General features: G+C 34.3%; 1 protein-coding gene across 1 annotated transcript in view; it reads left to right on the top strand.

Annotated features, from left to right (window-relative positions):
• The window catches only part of OTOGL (otogelin-like), a 108,864-nt gene extending 87,632 nt beyond the window's left edge, over positions 1 to 21,232 (top strand). The window contains exons 44-58 of the mRNA XM_012735225.1: positions 3,707 to 3,848; positions 5,799 to 5,984; positions 7,058 to 7,270; positions 7,705 to 7,809; positions 8,667 to 8,774; positions 8,927 to 9,028; positions 9,531 to 9,635; positions 9,721 to 9,761; positions 11,496 to 11,559; positions 13,426 to 13,604; positions 14,007 to 14,111; positions 16,982 to 17,101; positions 18,419 to 18,464; positions 19,409 to 19,488; positions 20,222 to 21,232. Of these exons, the coding sequence (XP_012590679.1) occupies positions 3,707 to 3,848; positions 5,799 to 5,984; positions 7,058 to 7,270; positions 7,705 to 7,809; positions 8,667 to 8,774; positions 8,927 to 9,028; positions 9,531 to 9,635; positions 9,721 to 9,761; positions 11,496 to 11,559; positions 13,426 to 13,604; positions 14,007 to 14,111; positions 16,982 to 17,101; positions 18,419 to 18,464; positions 19,409 to 19,488; positions 20,222 to 20,422 (1,797 nt within the window). The 3' untranslated portion in view covers positions 20,423 to 21,232. The remainder of the gene's footprint in view (positions 1 to 3,706; positions 3,849 to 5,798; positions 5,985 to 7,057; positions 7,271 to 7,704; positions 7,810 to 8,666; positions 8,775 to 8,926; positions 9,029 to 9,530; positions 9,636 to 9,720; positions 9,762 to 11,495; positions 11,560 to 13,425; positions 13,605 to 14,006; positions 14,112 to 16,981; positions 17,102 to 18,418; positions 18,465 to 19,408; positions 19,489 to 20,221) is intronic.
• The last annotated feature ends 461 nt before the right edge of the window (positions 21,233 to 21,693 follow it).

The raw sequence follows: 21,693 nt of genomic DNA, 5'->3' as shown, positions 1-21,693 counted from the left end.
CTGCCATGATGCCTTTCTAGTGAGAATTGTTTATTCCCAAACCTTCTGTGAGTATGTTTTAGAAGTCAGAATCATTTACTGTTTATAGACTTACAGAGACAGGAAGGATAATTATCTTTTCTTCTCTTCCTTATGTTGTTTTCAGAACTGTATCTATAGCGTTCAAGAAAAATGAGATTCCCTCTTATGAATAAATGCCTGTAGGAGAAAGAGATCAATATAGCTTGATAACTGAGTATGGAAACCAAGATAGTGAAGATTTTAAAAAAAGATTTATTTATTTATGTAAACAGAACAGGGGTACAAGCCAGAGGCACAGGTGCAGTGAGAGGCTTCCCCAGGGACAGAGTGGGGAGCAGCACAGGCAGATCAATGAAGTACACTGCTGAGGGGAGCAGCGGGTGGGTCAGGAGAGGTCTGCTGTGCCATGTGGCTCACCTCTGGGGTGGGAATCGAACTTGTACTGAAGTGGCTATGGCACTAATCCATTGCGCCACCAGAGAAGGTGAGGATTTTATCCATTCCCTATAGCCCTGGCCTCTTAGGTGTACACTTGTAACAGAATCAGTAACATATTCAACTTAATCATTGTATATAAATCTCTAATGCTCAGATTTTAACTGATGAGTAGAGACTTTAAATAATGTGTATCATTATAAAAAATCTATTGTTAGTGACATAAGGCAGGCAAATGCAGCATTTCTTGACTCATTTAATGAAAAGTTCTGCACATCTAGTAGGCACCACGGTGTGTTCCTGTTATAGAAAGATGTGTAAAGGTCCCTCTTCTGGACCTCTAATGTCTAGTGAAGAAGACTGCCAGAGTTTTAGGCTTTGCGTTCTTTTAGAAGGATCAGTTTGCCAGGAGAGAAGAGTGAGAAAAGGAGCCTTAGGAAGAGAAAACAATATATCCAAGAACAAATTCATTGTAAAAGGCTGGATTAGGAAAACACTGAATTAGTTTAGTGCCAGAGAAATGGAAGGAAAGAGTCCTTGAAGGAATGTAAGGGAATTTGTAACGCAGAAGCACCTCCCACTCAAGTTGGAGAGTGCAGACTCCTTAGTTCTCAGCCTCTGAGTCTCCTGAGGGAAATGCAAAGGGTAGAGACTTATGGGTTACAAATGACCTATCTTTCTGGACCTTCAGATATGTTGAAGTTATGGATACAAATCAATTTTAAGTGTTCACATTGTAAAATGCAGGTACACAAAATATAAAAAACAAACAAGTATTTGCGTGTCATTTTATCCTTTTTTATCGGATAATGATCTTTTAAAATGGCAGCTTTAACTAAATCAGGAAAGTAGAGCTTAAGTGGTCAAGGCAGAGTGTGGTGGCACCAGCTCCCATGTGTCTGTGGTGGGCTCGTCCTTCCCGTAGGCTCTGCCATGCGATGTCGTGTCAAAGAAAGGAATGCTTCTAATTTGGGTTCCCATTTCTGATTTCCATCCTCTCCGCCAGTCTTTGCATAGCAATCTGATAATCTTTTCAAAAATGGAGACAGAATGGTTCATTTCTCTGCCTAAAATCTTTCAGTGTCTTTAAACTTAATGTTTAAAGTTAAATCCAAGCTTCTTATCTGAGCTTACACAGCCCTTTGCTTATGTGTCCAGTTTCCTGGCTTTCTACTTTCTGTTCATTTGCTAAATTCCACATAACTGTCTCTTTTTAACCTGCCAGTTGCCCCAGCTAGTACACTTCCTGTTCTTCCTGATACTACTCAAAGCCTTTTCGAAATGTGATCCTTTAGGTGAAGAACAGGTCTGTTTTATTCAGCTTTCTATTCCTGGAGAATAGCCTGGTGCCTAAGTAGGTGGGTGCTCATTAAAGTGAAGGATGAAGGATATTGGAGACTCAGCTTTAGTAGGCTAAGTGGAGAAGGTGTGCAATTTTTTTTTTAAAGATTTATTTATTTATGCTTACAGAACTAGGGTATGGTGTGGTGAGTGAGAGGATTCACTAGAGACAGAGCGTAGTGCAGAACAGGCAAACTGATAAACTGCTGAGGGGAGCAGCGGGCAGGTCAGAAGAGGTCAGCCGAGCCATGTCAGCTCCCTATGGATTCATAGAGCATCATAATATGGTGCTTTAACCCATTGTGCCATGTGGGAGAGTGCCGGTGTGTAATTTTTTACTTTGGATGAATTAACAATATAGGGCTTCAAAATACAAATATCAAGTCAAAAAAAAACAAAAAAACAAAAACTTAGAAGAAACACTGTCCTAAGGTTCACAGAGGATAAATTAAGGCCAGACATCAAGCTTTGGAGAGTTATTAGTATAATGGATTTTTTTTTAAATAGCAATATATATTGTACCTGAAACTAATCCTCACACTTTCCATATATTAGCTCACAACAGTTTTAAGTAATAGTTTATTACTTAGGTTTATTGGTTTATTGTTGACTCTAACTTATGAAGAGACAAAGGCAAATATGTAAATGCTCAAGGAGGTGATGGGTGAGCCCAGAAGATTTGTGGTGGGCCTACCGTTGAGGTTGGGATGCAGAGAAACACTTACAGAGGCAGAAAAAGGACACAACAGCAATCAGGTGGAAGAATTAGTTTGTGGTGTCTTCAGTGTCAAAGGAGGGACTGTTTCAAGAGACAGAGAGTGTTCATGGCTCCTTGTTCCTGGAGTGATTAGAATATTGATGTTTCCTGGATTTGGCAAGTAGGAAGCGCTGATAACCATAGTAAACATTCCCTACGTCATGAGTGGCCAGAAATTGAATAGATACAACAAAGGACTGGAAAAGACTTTGAAGTAGACTCTTGATTTTTATGGATATGGACCTTGATGAGGAATTGATGGGATGTGAAAACTATTAAGCATTTATATGTGGCACTTAACCTATACATGAATTTAATAGACAGAATGAATTAATGGTGAGAAAAATTGAAGTAAATGTTATTATAAGTTAAATTATCTCTATTTCTGACATCTCTAGGTCAAAATACAACATTCTGTAGGAAAAAATGAGTGTAAATCGAGGCATGTTAACTTACTTAAATTATTCAATCAATGTTCAATAATAATATACATATTTTGAGAAACATAAACATATATAAGTGAGGTTATAATTTATAAACATTCATGACATTTATCATTATGGAATGCTTCAGGAGCTTTTAGTTTCATCTTTACTAGATTACATTTGTTCACTACACAGACAGTTGTAATCTGAAGTGTAATATCAAAGTAGATCTTTGCTAGGCCCACTATTCTGTTTCTTTTCCATCTTTATAAAATAGGCATATAGAGTTTTTCAGAAGTCGAGTGTCTTAAAATATTATAACTTAAGGTGTGATATATATTATGAAGTTTTGAAAGTTGTGCTTGAAGCAAAAATGACCAAACAAAACACAGAATATGAAAACGAAATAGTAGTTGACTGAAGAGGAGGGGGAAGGGCAGGTGAACCAGATAAAAAGGGGTCAATTGTGTAATGAAGGGTGGAAGCTAAAATTTTGGTTTTGAACATAATGTAAAATATACAGATATTGATTTTAAGGTTGTATACCTGAAGCCTATTGAGTGCTATAAACAAATGTCACTTCCAATAAAAATTTAAATGAAATCTATGGTGGAAGAGCAACCATATGAATGTTAACTTTTGCTGCCTTTTGAATCTCCAAATGTTAATGTCTTATTCAAAGAAATAAGACATGATGACTCATCCTAAGGGAAAAATGTATCTTTAGGTTTCCCCACAGGACTTTTGTGAAAAAATGTGGATCAATTATACCTATTTCTGGAACTATGAATGTGACGCTCTTTCTGCGTACGTGGCTCTGTGCAGCGAATTTGACATCTGTGTTCAGTGGAGAACCTCTGATTACTGCTGTAAGTTGTGCACTTCAAATATTTTCCAACAACCAAATGACATTCACTTACTTCTTTTCCTTTCATTTGTCATAAAAATTTAATTTATTCAGAATAAAATGCTTGTGAATGTAACCCAGAAGTTAGAAGTCAGCTCTTTAACTTCAAGGTACCTTCTGTTTTTAACCTGCTCTAAAGTGAAAGTAGATTCCAGTAATTAGTAATTCCAGTATCTGGTAATACTAGATTTCAGTACGTAATATAATAATTACATAATATTTGGGACCTATTAGTCCACAAAAATAATAGTTTTGAAGTAGATGGAAATTTTGGAGGTACCAGAGGATCAAAGGGGGGTTTTAGATTTTTTCTCCATTATTAATTAATTTTTAATTTATATTTTTTACATCATTGTGTATTCCCTGTAAAATTCCTATCCCACTATTTCACCCATGAACCATCACCCTAGACCCTTATGCTTTTTTCCCTGTTTTGATCCTTTTTCCTTTACCTTCTCACAGAATGTCTCTGATTTATGGTTGCCTGATAGTTTTTTTTTCATTATTATTTTTTCCTGATGCCTTATTTGCTTCCCCTGTATTCCTCCAATAAGTGAAACCATCCAGTATTTTTCTTGTTCCTTCTGGCTTGTTTCATTAAGCATGAGCATAGTAACTTCTAGCTCTGTTCATGTTGCTACAAATGGTATAAGTGTCTTTTTTGATTGTTGAATAGTATTCTATTGTGTATATGCACACCACATCTTCTTGATCCAGTCATCTTTTGGCGGGCATCTGTGTTGTAAGTTATAACACATTTTGTCAGTTCCCATTCAGCCTGCCTCTTTTCCCCCAGCTCGTTCTAACTCATTTGCTATGTGGAAAGGCTAGAGATTTTTCTACCTGCTATTCCTTTTTTCCTAACACTATATCTACTCTTCTAGAAGTCAGTCTTTGTGACTTTCTTTGATTAAGCTCTAGGCTCAGTATTTCCCTCAATACAGGCTTGTTTCCCTTCTCTTTTGTATGTTTCTTTGCCCATTTTTGTCTAGAGGGTTCATGCTTTCTTAACATTCTTCATACAAGCGTGATTCCCTTTCACCACCTTGGGCACATTTTGCAATCTATATTGTTAATTTAACTGAAGAGAGAGTTCTTAAATGGTAAAGTGTCTTCAAAATGAATGTTACTACAAAATAAAAGCTTTCATTTTCCCCAGGAAAAAACTACATCAAGAAGAATGGTATATTGCAAGCCATAGTTCCATGACAATACTTAGAAAGAAATTACAGGTGAAGCTACTGGTGTGGCCACATCCTATCCCTTCTCTGTCTTCCTCTCCCAGCAGTAATCACTATTCAAGAGTGGGATTCCTTGATTAATAGGAAATGTATGACATCTCCAATTTTATGGGACATGATCAAATTATTCTTCACTAAACTTTACATTATAGCTCGACCTATTGCACATTTTTTTAAAAACAGAATGACTTTTCAAATAACTGAAAATCAACAAGAATTTTTCTAAACCAGTATTTAGAAACTGCTCAGCAATGGTAGTTTCTTTTGACAGTGAAGACTGGTGCCCAAACCTGCAGCACTGTTATGGCTTGGTTGAGTTACATATTTAAAGCTTTTCATCTTGCTTATTTGAGCAGCCTGTTGTATCTTCTCTCATTACACAGAACAGTGAATTCTGAGTAGTTGACACTAATGTCAACCAGATTAGGATTGCCTGCTGTTCATATCAGGCAGTTAATAGAAGTCAGGTGAAGTTTTCCTACCATAATCTAATACTAGCTAAAAGGTGTTCAAGAATATCCATTGATTATTTTCTTCCTGATTTATGGTTATATAATTAGTGAAAATTGAGCTTTAAAAAGCCTGAAATGTGTGAGATTTATTTTTAGAAAGAAATTTGACATTTTTTTTTGCTATCATTATTAGCAATTTTTATCCTCTATTCTTCATAGCTCTGAGTTGCCCAGAAGGAAAAGAATATCAACCCTGTGTGCGATCTTGTGAAGCAAGAACATGCCTGAACAAGTGGGTTTATGGGCACACTCCATGCCTGAACTTAAGAGAAGACTGTGTGTGCAAAAATGGAAGCATTCTTCACAGGCCAGATTCAACTCAGTGCATTCCAGAGGAAGAATGTGGTAAGAAGCAAAGAAAAAAAAATGACTTTAGGGAGCAAGGAAGTAAATACATACATGCATAAATAAATAAAACATTTTTAGATCTGAGAAATATTGATCAAAGATCACCTATGTATTATAAAGGAAACACGTTTTCTGGTTTGCAGGTTCTGAATGGGGGACCTGTGAGTTTAGTTTGCTACTTGATAGGATAAAATAAGGGATGGTTATTGAGCATATGATGTTCATTGCATTTATATTTACTACTCATTAAAGACACACTAAGTTCATATTTATCATTAAGATCAACTTTAATAATAAAACTAATAGAGTCCTTGACTAGTATTTTGCTTGATTGCTACTCCCATGTTTAAATTTTAAAGTAGAAGTATTTAGAATTTTCATGACAAAAAATTAATGTAAGGTAGTGAATACCTTGTTTTCTTTTTTAGAAAGAAACAAGAATATCTTATTTTCTTTTTATTTTGATTTTTGTCATTTATTTGTTTATATGTTTTTTCGTTGCTGTGCTGTGTTTGATTTCTCCTCTCAAGTGTTGTCCCCATAAATCTACCACCAAGACACCCATAAAGCATCACCTTAGATTCTGGTGCCCTTCCCTTCTGTTTTGATCCTTTTCCCTCACCCTCCTTTGCTGAATATCTCCAATTTATAGTTTTACTGAAAGTTTTGTCTTTTTAAAAATTCTCCTGAACCCTTGTGTGGGTAATATCTTGTTTTCTAATACCATTCATTTTTAAGATTTAATATTTTGAAACTGATTTAAGTTGACATTACTGTGCTCGTTCAAGCACAGAGGAAAAGAAAAAAACCACTAACAAATCATCTTCTTTATAGATGAGTTCATACAAATTTCTAGAATTGAAAGCTATTTTTCATATTTATTTTAATACAATTTCATTGAAGAAAAATGTGGACCAGTAGCCAGTAAATATAAAATGGATTCTGAGAAAACATCTGTAATAAGTGATGTTACTGGGTGTAGCCACAATGTGAAATGGGAACACTGCTGCTTGCTTTGTTTCAATGCCCAGGTCTGGAGTGATGTAATGTTGTCCTTTTTTTTTTTTAAGCATGCACTGATAGTGAAGGCCAACCTCGCACTGCTGGGGAGGTTTGGAATGGGGGTATTGACGAATGTGCCCTATACCAATGTTTGGAGAATGGAAGCATTATTCCTATAGAACCTGAATGTGATGACGAGCCTTCCCCAGTTTGTGAACGAGAAGCTGAAGTTGTTCTGGGCGTCACTGATAAGCAGACCTGCTGTTCAAAGAAAATCTGTGGTATCTATGCAGACTGAAGCCCTGTAGTCAGTTAATGCCACAAAATATGTTAGTATTTATTGTGAAAAAGCAGGGTATGCATGATGCTTTGTATAACAAATTAAGCTAGAAGTCACAACAGAAATACTGTCCTACATGCACCTCTTTCTCAAGCACGTTTTATTTGTTATGGTTTTGTTAAATTTGCAGGCAAACATGCAGATCCCTGTTAGCAATAGATAATATTCAGTAGAAATTGACAAGATAAAGGATCCAGGGATCTGACTAATGACAATTAAGGATGAAAGACAATAATTAATCAATCTTAAGATCCTGCTTTTCACATGTAACCCATTTTGTGAAATGAAGAGTATTACTTATACCGTAAGACATACATAATGAGGTTCATTTCCGTTTGAGCATTTAATTTAATGCTTCTGTTTCTTTTTCTCCAGGATGTGACATGAGCTTGTGTGAAAGCACTGTTCCAACATGCACAGATAGTCAAAAATTGGTCATTGGTCACAGTCCTCTTTCTTGCTGTCCACAGTACCAATGTGGTGAGTAAATAATTCGGGAAAAATAGATGAGATTCACTTTCCATGGGACCAGATTCTTATTTTTTGTCTCCACAAGGACATAACTTATTATGAAGATGATTTAATTGTCTTACTAAAGATAGTTTTTTACATATGCAGTTTCTTTATAAATTTATATATGTGCATATATATGTGTATGTGTAAACATATGTACATATACAAGTTTTGTTGTCTTTTATTTTATTGCTTTGTATTGAGGCAACATTGCTTTATAATATTGTTCATGATTTAGAGGTATAGGCTCACCTCTTTTCAGATGTCTGTTACCATGCTCACTGCCAGAGAGCACCCATAACCTTCCATTATAGCCCACCGGAACCCCTCACTTACTTTGCTTCCTACCCCAAACCTCCCCACACTCACTATTCTCTCTGGTAGCCTCAGTTCTGCAGTCATATTTCTAGGGATTGTTTTAGTTTAGTTTTGTTTGTTTCTTTTTTCTTTTATTTTTACATATTCCACATATAAGTGAAATTTTCAGTATTTTCTTTCTCCCTTCTGATTTAATGCATTTGACATAACCCCCTGTAGCTTCTTCCATTTTGTTCCAAATGGCAAGATTTCCCCTTTTTTATGGTTGTGCATCTAGAGCACATCTTCATTTTAGGAAATAACAACTGTGTATAGAGATCTCACATATGCATATACAGTAGCTTCTTCCTATGCATTTGCCTTATATATTTCCACTTAATGTTAAAGTATTTGAAGTGTGCTTCACTAAATTCAAAGAGAACTAAGGCACACTGATTTGTTTATTTTATTTTGTCTCTTTATGCAAATTATTAATTTGTGTTATCAATATCTTTGTTTTTCTGCAGAATGTGACCCACTCAGATGCCCCAGTATTTCAATACCAGAGTGCAGAGAAGATCAATTTATGCTTCAAGTTCAACAGGAAGAGCCCTGTTGTTTTTCTCCTCTCTGTGGTGAGTATAGTTTCTTGAAAGAAAAAGGAAGATGTAGGGAAAAGCTCCCATTTGGTGGGGATTTCATAGGGTTTGACATATATAAAGTCACCTGAAAAAAATTGTTTAGCTCAGCTGTGACTTTCTGGGACTTTTTTCTGCTTTAACTTTAGTATGTGAACCTTGCACTGAACCTATTCCACTCTGTACTGATGGCGAACTTCTTACTGTGGATCTTAACACCACACACTTATGTTGTCCTCACTATTACTGTGGTAAGTGTTTTTTAAAACTATTTTAAAATATGTAGACATCTCCAGTGTTTAAGAAGCCCAGTCCCTTTTAGTTGTACTATTATATCAGACTTTTGTTGAATTCTAGCTTATACATATAAAATATTGAACTTCTAAGAATTTTTTTTTTTTGGATAATAACCTTGCTTACATAAAAAAAGGTCAGTTGTAACTTTTTTTCATCATCTTAGAATTTCCAAAAATTGAGGTGATTCCACACTCTTTCCACATTCATTTTTTTCTTGCACCACTGCCATTTCTCAGGCCTCTTCCCCTGATGCTGTCCTCTTGTGCTCCTGTTGATATACCTGCTAAAGTGTCATTCACTACATTCTCACCAACACCTGGCCCATGGGTCGCAGGAGAGTCAACAATGGCGAGATATATGGCCACTCACTACATCAGCAATCGCAATGAATTAAATGTAGGTGGTGAGAACTTATTTCATGAAGCTAATTTTTGCCCATGTAATTTTTCTATTTAGTTTGTGAGCCAAACCTTTGTTCTCAGCCACTACTCAGCTGTGCAGAAGATATGACTCTTTTGAAAGAAAATGTATCTGGTCAATGTTGTCCAACTTGGCATTGTGGTAACTAATTTTCATTATTCAAAGTTTTATTGTGGTGTGTTCATATATTCTGATCATTATAAATGTGATGCTTTTATCTTTTCAGAATGTAGCTGTGAGAACCTTGTTATGCCAACATGTGAAGTGGTAAGAACACTATTATTTATATCAATTTGCTTCCTTTATCTTTCTCATTATATAAATTTTTCTCAGTTAATGGAATTATCCTTATTGGGTGGTACTGAGGTAGATTAAAATAATGTACTCTTTTATATTTAACTTGAGATAGGAAATTATGATATGTTTTGCTATGAATGACTAACTCTACCAGTTTTGTATCTACTTAAATTCACTTAAAATTAAGCCAAACATTAAAGAATTATCTTACTATTATAAGGTAACTTTAATAATTCTTCAAGGAAATGTACTAATAATGCATCTCTTACAAAGAAAAGGTATAAAGTTATAGCGATTTGCACCTTCTTTAAGTTATCTATGAATTTGCTAACTTACATAATTCTAAAGTTTTAATTTTAGGAATAATTATGACATTGTATCACTTATTTAACCATTAGATATAACTTATAATGATTTTTAAGTCTGTTTCCTTTAAATATTTACCTTCATAATATAACTATAGGGTTCGTGTAAGATAATATATTCCTGGTCCTATTTATTGGGAAAGTTCCCCCCCACCCCAAGGAGATTTCATTTTAAATTTCTTTCTCAAAAAATGTATATCCTTAAACATCTGATTTAGACTCCCCAGGTTATAGTTATAGTGTATAATAAAATAACAAATCTCTACTAGGATGCCACTGCTTAGTATACAAAGAAGAGGTAAAACTGTGGTTATTCAAGATGAATAAGTTCTAGAGATCTGCTGTACTGTATACTGCCTATAGTTAACACTATATTTGTAGATTGACTGATTTTCTAAGGTAGAACTTAGTTTGTGCTCTTACCAAAATGAAAATAACAATAAACAATAATAATTTGAAGAAACTTTTGGAGGTAGTGGATAGATCTATGACATAAATAATTCTGTGGATCTGTGTTTAACTCCAAATCATCTGATATGTATAAACTTCTGCATGTCAAATCTGTGGTTTGCATAGATTATTTAAATACCTTTCATCAAAAACATCTACACTATTCCTGATAAAGCAAAATTTAAACAACAGTTTACTAACAGCTTTCTATCTGTTAACTCATTCTAGGTTTTTTGCATAATTGATCCCTTTATTTCTCTCAGTAAACTTAGCAGTAGAAAGTATTGCCACTCCCATTCTACAGATGAGGGAAGTAAGGAGAAGGCTGGCTGAGTAACCTGTGCTAGTCTGCACAGCTAGTAGGTAGCAGAGCTTGGTCAGAATGAAGGCAGTCTTATTCTTGAGTCTGGGCCATTTGTCTCAATGCATATTTTTCTGCCCCTGCTTTACATAGTGCCTTGTAAATAGACCTCTGAGCCACCTCTACAAAGATCAACATCATTTCCACCAAGGGAAGTTTCCAGGGTTTTCAAGTATTCTCTATTTCCAGTTGCTCACTGGACACTCAGAATCAAATAACATAGCTTAAAGTAAGGACAGACCATAAAGGTCATCTTATGACTTCAATCATTTAGTAAATAAAGTTTAGAGAGATTAAATGATCCTTGATCACATTGTTTGTTGTCAGTTTTTTTCCACGGGATGATCCATTAAGTGACCACGGGATTAAGAAAAGCCTGTTCACCATCAAATATTTATTAAGCACCTGCTTTGTGTCTTGCTATAAAGTAGAGAATATATTAGATCTTACATTCTATACTTTTATAATTGTCAGAAAATAAGCACTATAATACATCATATAATCATCATAATAATGCCTTTCTAACAGGGAGAATTTGCTGCAATAGACCACAACTTTCAGAGTGGCTGTGGATGTATAAAGTATCTTTGTGGTAACTATGATTTTTTTAAGTATTAAGTGATAATGAATAGCATAAATATGTGTAATTTACAATTAATAAATTAAGCATGCTTTTTCATGTGCCGTGTGCTTATTGTAAGCCATTTGTCAATATTTAAATATAAAAATATATGATTTTTGAGCTTTGTCTTTTGTAATATCTCTAAATAAACCAGCAGTTTGATAGCAGGACAGAAAAATGAATATTTTTTTCCCCAAGAATTTCACAGAACTTATGCTTTGATGCTAGGGTTCTTTTTATCATATTATATAATTTTAAAGATTGTATAACAGGAGAAGGGTAGGGAGAGGGGACAAAACAGGAGCAGGAAGAGCACAAGGGTATGTGGTGATGGTTCACGGCTTTATGGTGGTGGAAGAACTACTGGGACTAGACTGAGGAGAGAAATCCAGTATTGTACAAAAATTAAGTGAGGTTAGAAAATAAATAAACACATTTTCTTAGAAAAAATAAAGAGTACACAGCATCTAAAAGTGAGTTTTTTGCTTACTACTTTATCACATTGGTGTTGATTTAGCAAAATATAATTGATTTTCTTTGAAATAACACATCTGCATATTATTAGTTGATTAATAAATAAATAATTTTTTGAGCAATAAAAGGTGAAACTTTTGTTTGTTGGGACTAGTCTTACTACAGTGTTTGAGGCACAAAGTGCTTCTGAGCTGAGTACTTTATCATTATCCTTTTAAAGATATAATAGCACATTAAGTCAGCTGCCTCCATGATAAAACATGACATCCATGACTATTAACTTTATGACACAATATAACTGACAAGCTTCTCACTAAATAACAACTAAACATCATGAACTGTACACAGTCCCATCAGCTGGATTTGCCTCTGCTTCTCGGATCATAATATTTGTCCTGTTATGTTTCCAGAAAGAACAGAAGTAGCTTGGCTAACTTAGATCTACAATTCTGGGATCTACTGCAATGTATAGCTTTTGGAGAAAGCTCAAGGCCCTCCCTGGTGGTGCAGCGGGTTAGGACGCAGCACTGCAAGTGAGCTGCAACCTCTTCAGTGTGAGCATGATCCCCGGCCCTGGAGGTGGCCACATGGCACAGCAGACCTCCCCCTACCTGCCTGCTGCTCCCCTCGCAGTGTACTTTGTTGATCTGCCTGTCCTGCTCCCCACTCTGTCTCTGTTGAGCCCTCTCACCACCCCTGCACCTCTGGCCTGTACCCCAGTTCTGTATGCATAAATAAATAAATCTTTTAAAAAAAGAGCTGCAGTTGAGATTACAGATAAGTTTCTTTTTTATTTGTAAAGATATTTTCATTGTAGTGTTTTTTAAAAAGATTGTTAATGCATACAAGAACAGGGGTACAGGGTAGAGGTACAGGGTGTGATAGGATTCATCATAGATGGAGTGGGGAGCAGAACAGGCATTACAGGAATACACTGCTGAGGGGAGCAGCAGGTGGGTCAGGAGAGGTCGGCTGCACCATGTGGGTCACCTCCCTGGCCGTGGATCAGACTCCTGCTGCGGGTAACTTCATACTGCTGCACTTTAATCCCTTGCACCACCAGGGAGGCCCGACTGTAGTGTTTTTTATTGAGCTAATGGCTTATAACACTGCACATGATTTAGAAGCATAGGTCCACACCTTTTCAGATTTCTTAATGAATGTTAAGGAATAAGTGTGCTACATTCATCATTAAGTATATTCTTGAGTTGTTAGCAATTTATAAACATGAAGATCTTCATTATTTTTAGTTCCTTGGTCTTGAAATTTTTCATAGAGCCATGAAAACATAGGCTTAAATAAAAATTCCATTGGTTAACAAAAAACTGAATAGTTTCTTAATGACCATTTGTCTTTTCATAGAGAAGGACAATGTGTGTGTATTTCAAGATGTATCAGTATTGAATCCTGGCCAATCCATGATTAAGTATTTGGAAGGGGGCTATTGTCATTCAGTGGAGTGTCTGGAAGAAAAAAATAACTATACAGGCTTTCACATGCTGAATTTTACAATGATAAATTGCTCAAAGGAGTGTGATATTGTAAGTATTCTTTGTAAATCATTCTGAAGAGAACTGATTAATCTTAAAATGAGAACTATAGAATTTGAGCTACTGAATGCTGCATTACGTAATGCACATCTTCATTTCCTCATAGATGGCCTTGAGCTCTAGAAATATTATTATGTGTAGTTTGCTTGACTTGAGGTGGTTGTACCTGCTTGATGAATCTAAGTGAGTAGATGGAAAGAGCACTATCTACTTCACTTCTAGTACAATTACGTAAAGTCTATTATTATTTGAAATTCTTCACATTTCACCTTGGATGTGCTTACACGTCTTCTGAGAGAGCATATAGTTATGTAAATAAATACTTTCAGGACTCATTCATTAAAAACATTAATGCTGTGTGTGACTAATTCAAGGTACTGTTGTTGTATGCAGCATCAGGTGTATACTCCGTCTGCCAGTGATTATAATTGCTGCGGTAACTGCAAAAATGTATCCTGCAAGTTTCAGATGGGAAATGGATCATCAGTTATACACGAGGTATAAATTGCTGTTTACCAAAATGTGTTCCTTGGAAAGTAGCTCTCTGTGTTATATTCTTAAATCAAATACCTTTGGAAATTTCGTTCTCATACTTAAGAGTTCTAAATACAATAAGAATGGCAATACAAAGCATACTCATACACAAAACACAGCCATACTAGTTACTGATCATTTCTGTTGTAAAAGAACACGTTTAACTCATTTCTCACTTTTTATTTATTATAGATCCTCACTTTTATTCCAGATAGGAGGACTGGACCTTGTAAAATACTCATTTCTAACAATTCCACAGGAAAAAAACTATAATATACTTGCTCATTGGATTCTATATAGGTTTGCAGACCAACCTACTCCTTTGCTAGACAGAAGAATGAAACTGCAGTTTTCGTGTAGTTATTAGTTGTGTAATCAGGTGTTGGATAGTCCTTGTGATGCATGTCACCTGAAAGAACCTCCAACTTATCATTCCTATCCTTAAGCTTTTGTCTATTGATAACTTAATTATCTGATGTCTTATTTGTGCAGTACTTAATTACATAAGATTACTTATGTGTCCAAAGGAAAGCCTATTTTTCCATTACGGTACTTCAAAAAAAAATTTTTAAAGTATTTATTTATTTATGCATACACAACTGGGGTGCAAGCTAGAGGTGCAGGGGCGCTGAGAAGATTTACCAGAGTCAGAGTGGGGAGCAGAACAGGCAGACTGACAAAGTACACTGCTGAGGGGAGAAGCAGGAGAGACAGGAGAGGTCTGCTGTGCCATATAGATCACCTCTGGGGCCGGGGATCGAACTAGCACTGAAGCAGTTGCAGCCAACTTTGCAGTGCTGCACTTTAACCCGTTGCACCACCAGGGAGGGCCCTTGTACTTCTTTTCAATAAGAAAGTTAAACATTTTTTTTCCATCATAATCTATTTTATAATTTTATGCAAAATAGTATTGTTGATTTAAACAGTGTAGTTACTATCAGTTTTATCCTAGCAGTATTTATTTTTTTTAAAGAGGGAGTCTTGCCCTCTTTTATAATGAAGAAATGCAGGTGTCAGAAAGGAAGGATGAGAGACTAGAAAATGTAGGCATTTGGGGATTTGGGGTAAAAGGGCAGAGTAAATTCTACAGATGTAAATAATATAAAAACCATCACCGCATACAATTGATATTCATTGTAATAGACCTGAGGTTTAAATAAACATCTTCTATTTTCAGAGTATTTTTTAAAACATAGGTAATGCATATAGGTAAAAATACATCAAAACCATGAGTTTATTTTTCAAGAATAAGTTTCATTCTCTCAAAATCTGTTTTCTATTTTCAGATTCAATTTTGATTTCAACATTACTGTTTTTCCTGAGTTTAAATAATGTATCTTCTTAGACTTGAACTGGTATATCTTTTCCAAATGAAGTTCATAGAAGCACTGTTATTCATAGGCTGATTTAGAACTAGAGAAAAGGAACTTTATCAAAATTATTTATTGGTTCACACGTAATTTTCAACTCAGAATTCGAATAGAATAGAATTTAAAGTGTGGATTACAAAATAAAATATGCACTAACAGTTACATCGCAGTAATTATGTTATAATTATTGATATTATTCTAAATAGGAATTCTGAAGTTAGGGGTGAACTAGTTATGGTTGAAAATTTGTTAAAAGAGTAGGAATCAGTTTTAAAATAGCCATCAGGTATACCAAATTAGAACCAAAACTCAAAGGGTTAAACATTTTTTTGACGGTAAGGGAGTGGAAGGAAGACTAAAAGAATCTCATGAAAAATGGTGTAGTAAGTAATAGGATTTGTTGTTTTATAATTAGTGAGGTAAAACTAGGGCAAGACCTTTGACACTGACCAAATTAAATAATTAATTTCGTAGTAGTCATAGATGCCCATTTGTTTCTTCCTTCTTTATTGCTTTGTTTTTTAAATAAACTTTTAACTTTGAGGCAGTTGTGGGATTCACATACATTGTAAGACAGAACACAGTTTCCTTAACACTCCTCATGCACTTTCTTCCATTAGCAATATCTTGCAAAACTAGAGTAAAATATCAAACTAGGTTATTAGCATTGACTCAAATCACAATTGTATTCAGATTTCTTGAGTTTATCTCATGTTAGTTTTTGAAGATACAATTAGCTCTATGTAGTTTCATCAAGGTTAGGGTTGGGTTAGGGTGGAGCACTACCTTGTGTAGAATAGTCTGAATTGAAGCATCTCTCTTGTTGCCTTTTTCTAATTAGATCTCCTGACCTTTATTCCTAACCTCCTTATCACTGGTCTACTGGTTTATTCCACATTTACATCTCTGTTCCAAACACAGATACACCAGATAGCAGATAGATATAAGAAATATATACATCCACACACATATATACACGTATGTGTATGCATTTTTTTAAATAAGGATTTTCTTTCTTTTTTTTTTTTTAAAGATTAATTTATTTATTCATACAGAACTGGGGTACAGGCCAGAGATGTGGAGGGTGAGAGGATTCACCAGGGACAGAGTGGGGAGCAGAACAGGCAGATCAACGAAGTACACTGCTGAGGGGAGCAGCGAGTGGGTCAGGAGAGGTCTGCCACGCCATGTGGATCTCCTCGGGGCAGGCAGGAATCGAACGTAACGGAAGTGGCTTAAGCTTCTTAGTTCAGTGCTTTAACCCGCTGCGCCACCAGGGAGGGCCCGTGTATACATTTTTAACGATTGTAGATATATTGGGGGACATTTCCAGATGAAAACTTCATGTCACAAAAGCTTTCTGCATGTTATATTACTTTTAATTTGGCAGGACCAGAAATTTGCTACTTAAGAAATACAATAGACATTAATAAGCAAAACAATAACTTTCTCTTTTATTTTTAGGAGGGGAGTACTTGGCATTATAATTGCACCACATACGAATGTGTTAAGACTTCTGAAGGAACAATGATTCTGAACTATAGTATGGTCTGTCCCCCTTTTAATGAGACTGAATGCAAAATGGTTTGTACTTTGTTATATTTATGAAAATATTACATGAGATGTAACAGAAAATATGCATTAATATGTTTTCTAAGGTCATAAACACACTTTGTGACTTACTCATTTTGGTTTAAGTTTCATTTTCATGTGTATATAAAAGTCCTGTTATAGTTCTGTTTTCCATTTTGATTTATGTGAGACATATAAGTAACAAAATTATTATTATGTTTGAATTATCTCTGGATTTTTATGTGATCAGATTATTGAAAAATCATTTGATAAGTTGATTCAGCTTTTTTTCCCCCAGTATGGATTTATAAACAAATCAGTTAGAGCTTGTCCAACTTTCTTTCTTAAGAAGGTTTATGATGTCATTTAACTGTTAACTTTGGCTGCCTAAGTCAAATTTTTCTTAGTATCTCCAATCACAAGCCACTATAGAACTCATCACTGGTTACACCATTGTTGATACTTTAGTCTTACTGTCCCAGTTCTTTATTCTGTCAGAGAAAATTTTATTAGATGAATAGGCTCTTGAAAATGATAATTTTTGAAAGACATTATTTGAAGCTTTAAAAATATAGAAAATCATAATACCTACTGGAAAGTGAAATTTGTTCCATTTTGTGATGCTATCATTTTAAAGATAGAGAAATAGCATAGTTTCATTTTTTCAAGATGTGCCCTTTTAGAGAGAATTAACTAACAAGATAGAATGCATGTGAAAGTCATAGAATTTCAACTCTGGGAAGACAGACATCACTTATAGACTCATTCTTATGAGTAAATTATTCTTATATTTTAATTGCAACTAGTAAGTGACTCCAGAACTACTATAATAATTAAAAAGGTAATCAATATAATTTTCTTAATTTAACATTTGGAAAGAATCATTCTGAAGTGGGGAACTTTTAAATATTAAAATACTGAAGAAAAAGATAAATCATTTTAATATGCAATTTATTCAAGAACTCAGTTTAGACTTAGAAAAATTTAGATTACTTCTAGGAGTTGCAAAAATTTAATGGCCTCTACTTAAGAGTACCTATCAGGACTTTCCTTTAATAAGAAATATTTTATGTATCAAAAATATGTACGTTAAATAAATAATTTTCTCCCCCTTTTTCATATTACTAAAGAAGTTACAATAAATAAAATATCTGATCTTAATTTTAAAAACAAAGTTATTCTTACTAGAAAGAGGTATATCCCAGTTGTTTCTCTATAAACGTTCTGTGATATTTAATAAAAATATTGCAGAAGCTTGTTTTCTATTTTTAACTTAAGAGGAAATCAATGTACACTGTGAGTTTTGATTTTATTCCTTTCCCTTTCTAGAATGAAGGGATTGTGAAATTTTATAATGAAGGTTGTTGCAAGATCTGTAAGTATATATTCCCTTGGTCTAAGCTTTTCGTATATGTCTGTACATATGTGTCTTTCCCCTTTGTTATAGACACAAGTTCTATTAGGGTTCTCTCTAATAATCTAATTTCACTTGATCACCTCTACAAAGACCCTGTTTCCAAATAACACCCCATTATTAAGTATATATAACTCTTAAGAAGGAACTATTCAACCCATAGCATTTATATTCTTTTATGAGACTTTTATGGCTAGAATAATATCACTTTTGTTTTCTTAATTACTAGGGGTAGACACATAATACTTTAAAATTTACTACTTACCAAAAGCAAGCAATTTTATTATTCTGTATTCTCTGAATCAAGTGTAAACTAATATGTATTCAGTAGTCATTGTATATAGAACTCAAAGAATGACATTTTGGCTCTAGAATATGAAGAAATTGATAAATTTGTGATCTTACTTCTCTTTCTTCTGCTTCCTCTGAGTGGGGACTTCTCCATAGGTCTGAGACATAGGACTAGAATCCTGCCTACATGTTAAGACTGTGGATTCTATAATGTTAATTACTTAGTTACTTTATATGAGGGCAGATGGGAAGATCTGTGCAATCAATTCTATTACTACCACTTATTGCCTGTCACACATTGGTTTTTCTATTAAGCATATTGCAGACAGGATCACAACTAATCTTCACAATAGTTATGGTAGTAGGAGAGGTAGTAGGTGTGATTTCCCTTGTAGATCAGGAATTGAAGGTTCAGAACATTGATTATATGTGTAAGTAATAGATTTAGGCCTCTTCAATACCTGGCCTCAATATCTTTCAATCTGCCAGAATATATTTCATATAAATACATCATCTTAAACTTTAAATATAGTCATAGATTTACTTGAACTAAACAATTTGACATGGGCTTTTTAGGTCATTACTGAATTAATGCATTCTGCATTTTTGATCAGGTAAACGAGAAGAAAGAATATGCCAGAAAGTGATCATTAAATCAATCATAAGGAAACAAGACTGTCTAAGTCAAAGCTCTGTAAGTGGAAAAACATCATTTGTTACATGAACTTGTGTCTCTCCAAAAGTTTATGTCACAGATACTAATATTTATTTAAGCCAACAAAATGCTAGTACATGAGATTTAACTTTGAAATTATTACCATTCTTACCTTAAAATATACTGTTTGTCACATGGGTGAATTGGTGGTGGGAAGTCCAGGGGGATTACAACTGAGATGTAAAATGCACAAAGTGAAGAATGATGTAAAAAGTAAATAAATAAAAATAAATTAAAAATAGTGTTTGTCAAGAACTATAAATTATTGTTAGCACAAATAATCAATAGCCCTGAATAATAACTGTCGTCCACAGAGATTAAAATTAAAGCTATTTGACTACATATTGTCTTAACTATGCAATTTGCTCAAAAATGTTCTAGTTTTAACTTTGCCTCCTTTAATATGTCTTTTTCTTATTTTAGTAGCTTGATTGAGATGTAGCATAGGTTACTCTAGAATCATTAGATTGTGATTAACGTGTTCCTTACCTTTTACATTTGGAGATATATTAGCATTGATGTCTTGGGCTTTACATGAAACTTCACCTTGAGTTTTACAAAGTTTCAACTTAATAAATTTCAGTCTTCTAGCCTACAGAGGGTTGAAATGATAAGGAAGAAAGACTGACTTTCATTTGACTTCTTAGTGGAATCAATAATCAGTGTTTTACAATTTTTCAAGACATTCTTTCCTCACTGCCCCTCCTTACAGATAAATGTTGCATCCTGTGATGGAAAATGCCCATCAGCCACCATATATAATATCAATATTGAGAGCCATCTAAGATTCTGCAAATGCTGTCGTGAAAATGGAGTGCAAAACTTGACTGTGCCACTGTATTGCTCAGGAAATGGAACTGAAATCATGCACACTCTCCAGGAACCTATAGATTGTACATGCCAGTGGAATTAAGCTTTCATATTTGAAAAACATGGTGCAGCATCATGTTGTCAAATGGATTGAGATTTTATCACTACTATTTAGGCACTGTGCAAGTGTGTACCATTTAATAGTACTCTATATTTCAGATGATTAATATATAGCAATTTGGTACTTGGTATAAAGTATATACAATATCCATTAGAAAATAGATTTGTTGATCTGCCCTATTTTAGAGGATCAAATTATTTTAAGTCATTTAGGTATTTTTGGTGTATAAAATTGCAACATGCTGTAGACCTGGGATATTTTTGTTAAATAGAAGGTTATTTTTCTGAATGCCTTCCATTTAAGTAGAGCTATTTTTTGATTTGAAAGTCTTTTTTTATATCTACTGTTTAGTCTGGTAAATAGCATCAGTTAAAATTGACATCTGGATAGTCATAAAGCGTGGCATCATAGAGATACATCATAGAACTGTGGGAATTAAGATTATTTAAAGCCTGAATGGAAGTTAGGAATGTTAACTGCAAATTACCCTCAGTTTGTAGATATATCATATAACCAGAGAAACTATTTGACTTGTACAAATTTATTTGATGTAACAATATAATGAATTCATGTAAACATGTTAAGTCCAGATCTGTATGGACTAGTTCTTTTATATGGTCTTTTCCTTTGAACAGGACAGTAAAGTATCTATCATAGAATATTTTACTCTTAAAGAATTTCCTTGCATAGAATTTAGAATTTTAAATGGAGTGCATTTTTAAATAAGATAAAATACCACACATACTTATGTATATACAGGTGTATAATGGTAGTATGATGATAACTACTAAGGGTGGGGAAATGTAGCATCAGTTAATAGAAGAGTGGTATCTTGAGCTTTTATTTTTTATACCATTAAAACTGTTATTAAATATATTGTTACTATTTAACATTTAGCAAGTTACTGTCTCAATGACATTTGCTTTTTGAGCTGTATTGGCATACTATTGAAGTTGATGCTTTTTTACTGTTCATGCTGCTGCTTTCCTCATGAATATTGGAATAAAATTATTTGAATTTATTAATAATTATTCTGGCAGTAGAATGCTTCACTTTTTAAAATACAGTAGATTATTGATATTTCAATAAATATATCCTGAGAGCTTTGAAAATTCTAATTCTTTTCCACTTACACAATTGTCTGAGTTTTCATGCCTGTAAGAAGCGGTGCCTTTCTTGGTATGATGTGGGGATCAAATGAAGTGAAACATCCATGAGAGAGAAGTTAAGTGAAGGCAGATGCAGGGACTGTG

The sequence above is a fragment of the Condylura cristata genome, unplaced genomic scaffold (genome assembly GCF_000260355.1).
Source record: "Condylura cristata isolate star-nosed mole 26May11 unplaced genomic scaffold, ConCri1.0 scaffold00004, whole genome shotgun sequence".
NCBI lineage: Eukaryota > Metazoa > Chordata > Mammalia > Eulipotyphla > Talpidae > Condylura > Condylura cristata.
The sequence above is the reverse complement of the archived record's forward strand: the minus strand, read 5'-3'. Positions and strand labels throughout refer to the sequence as shown.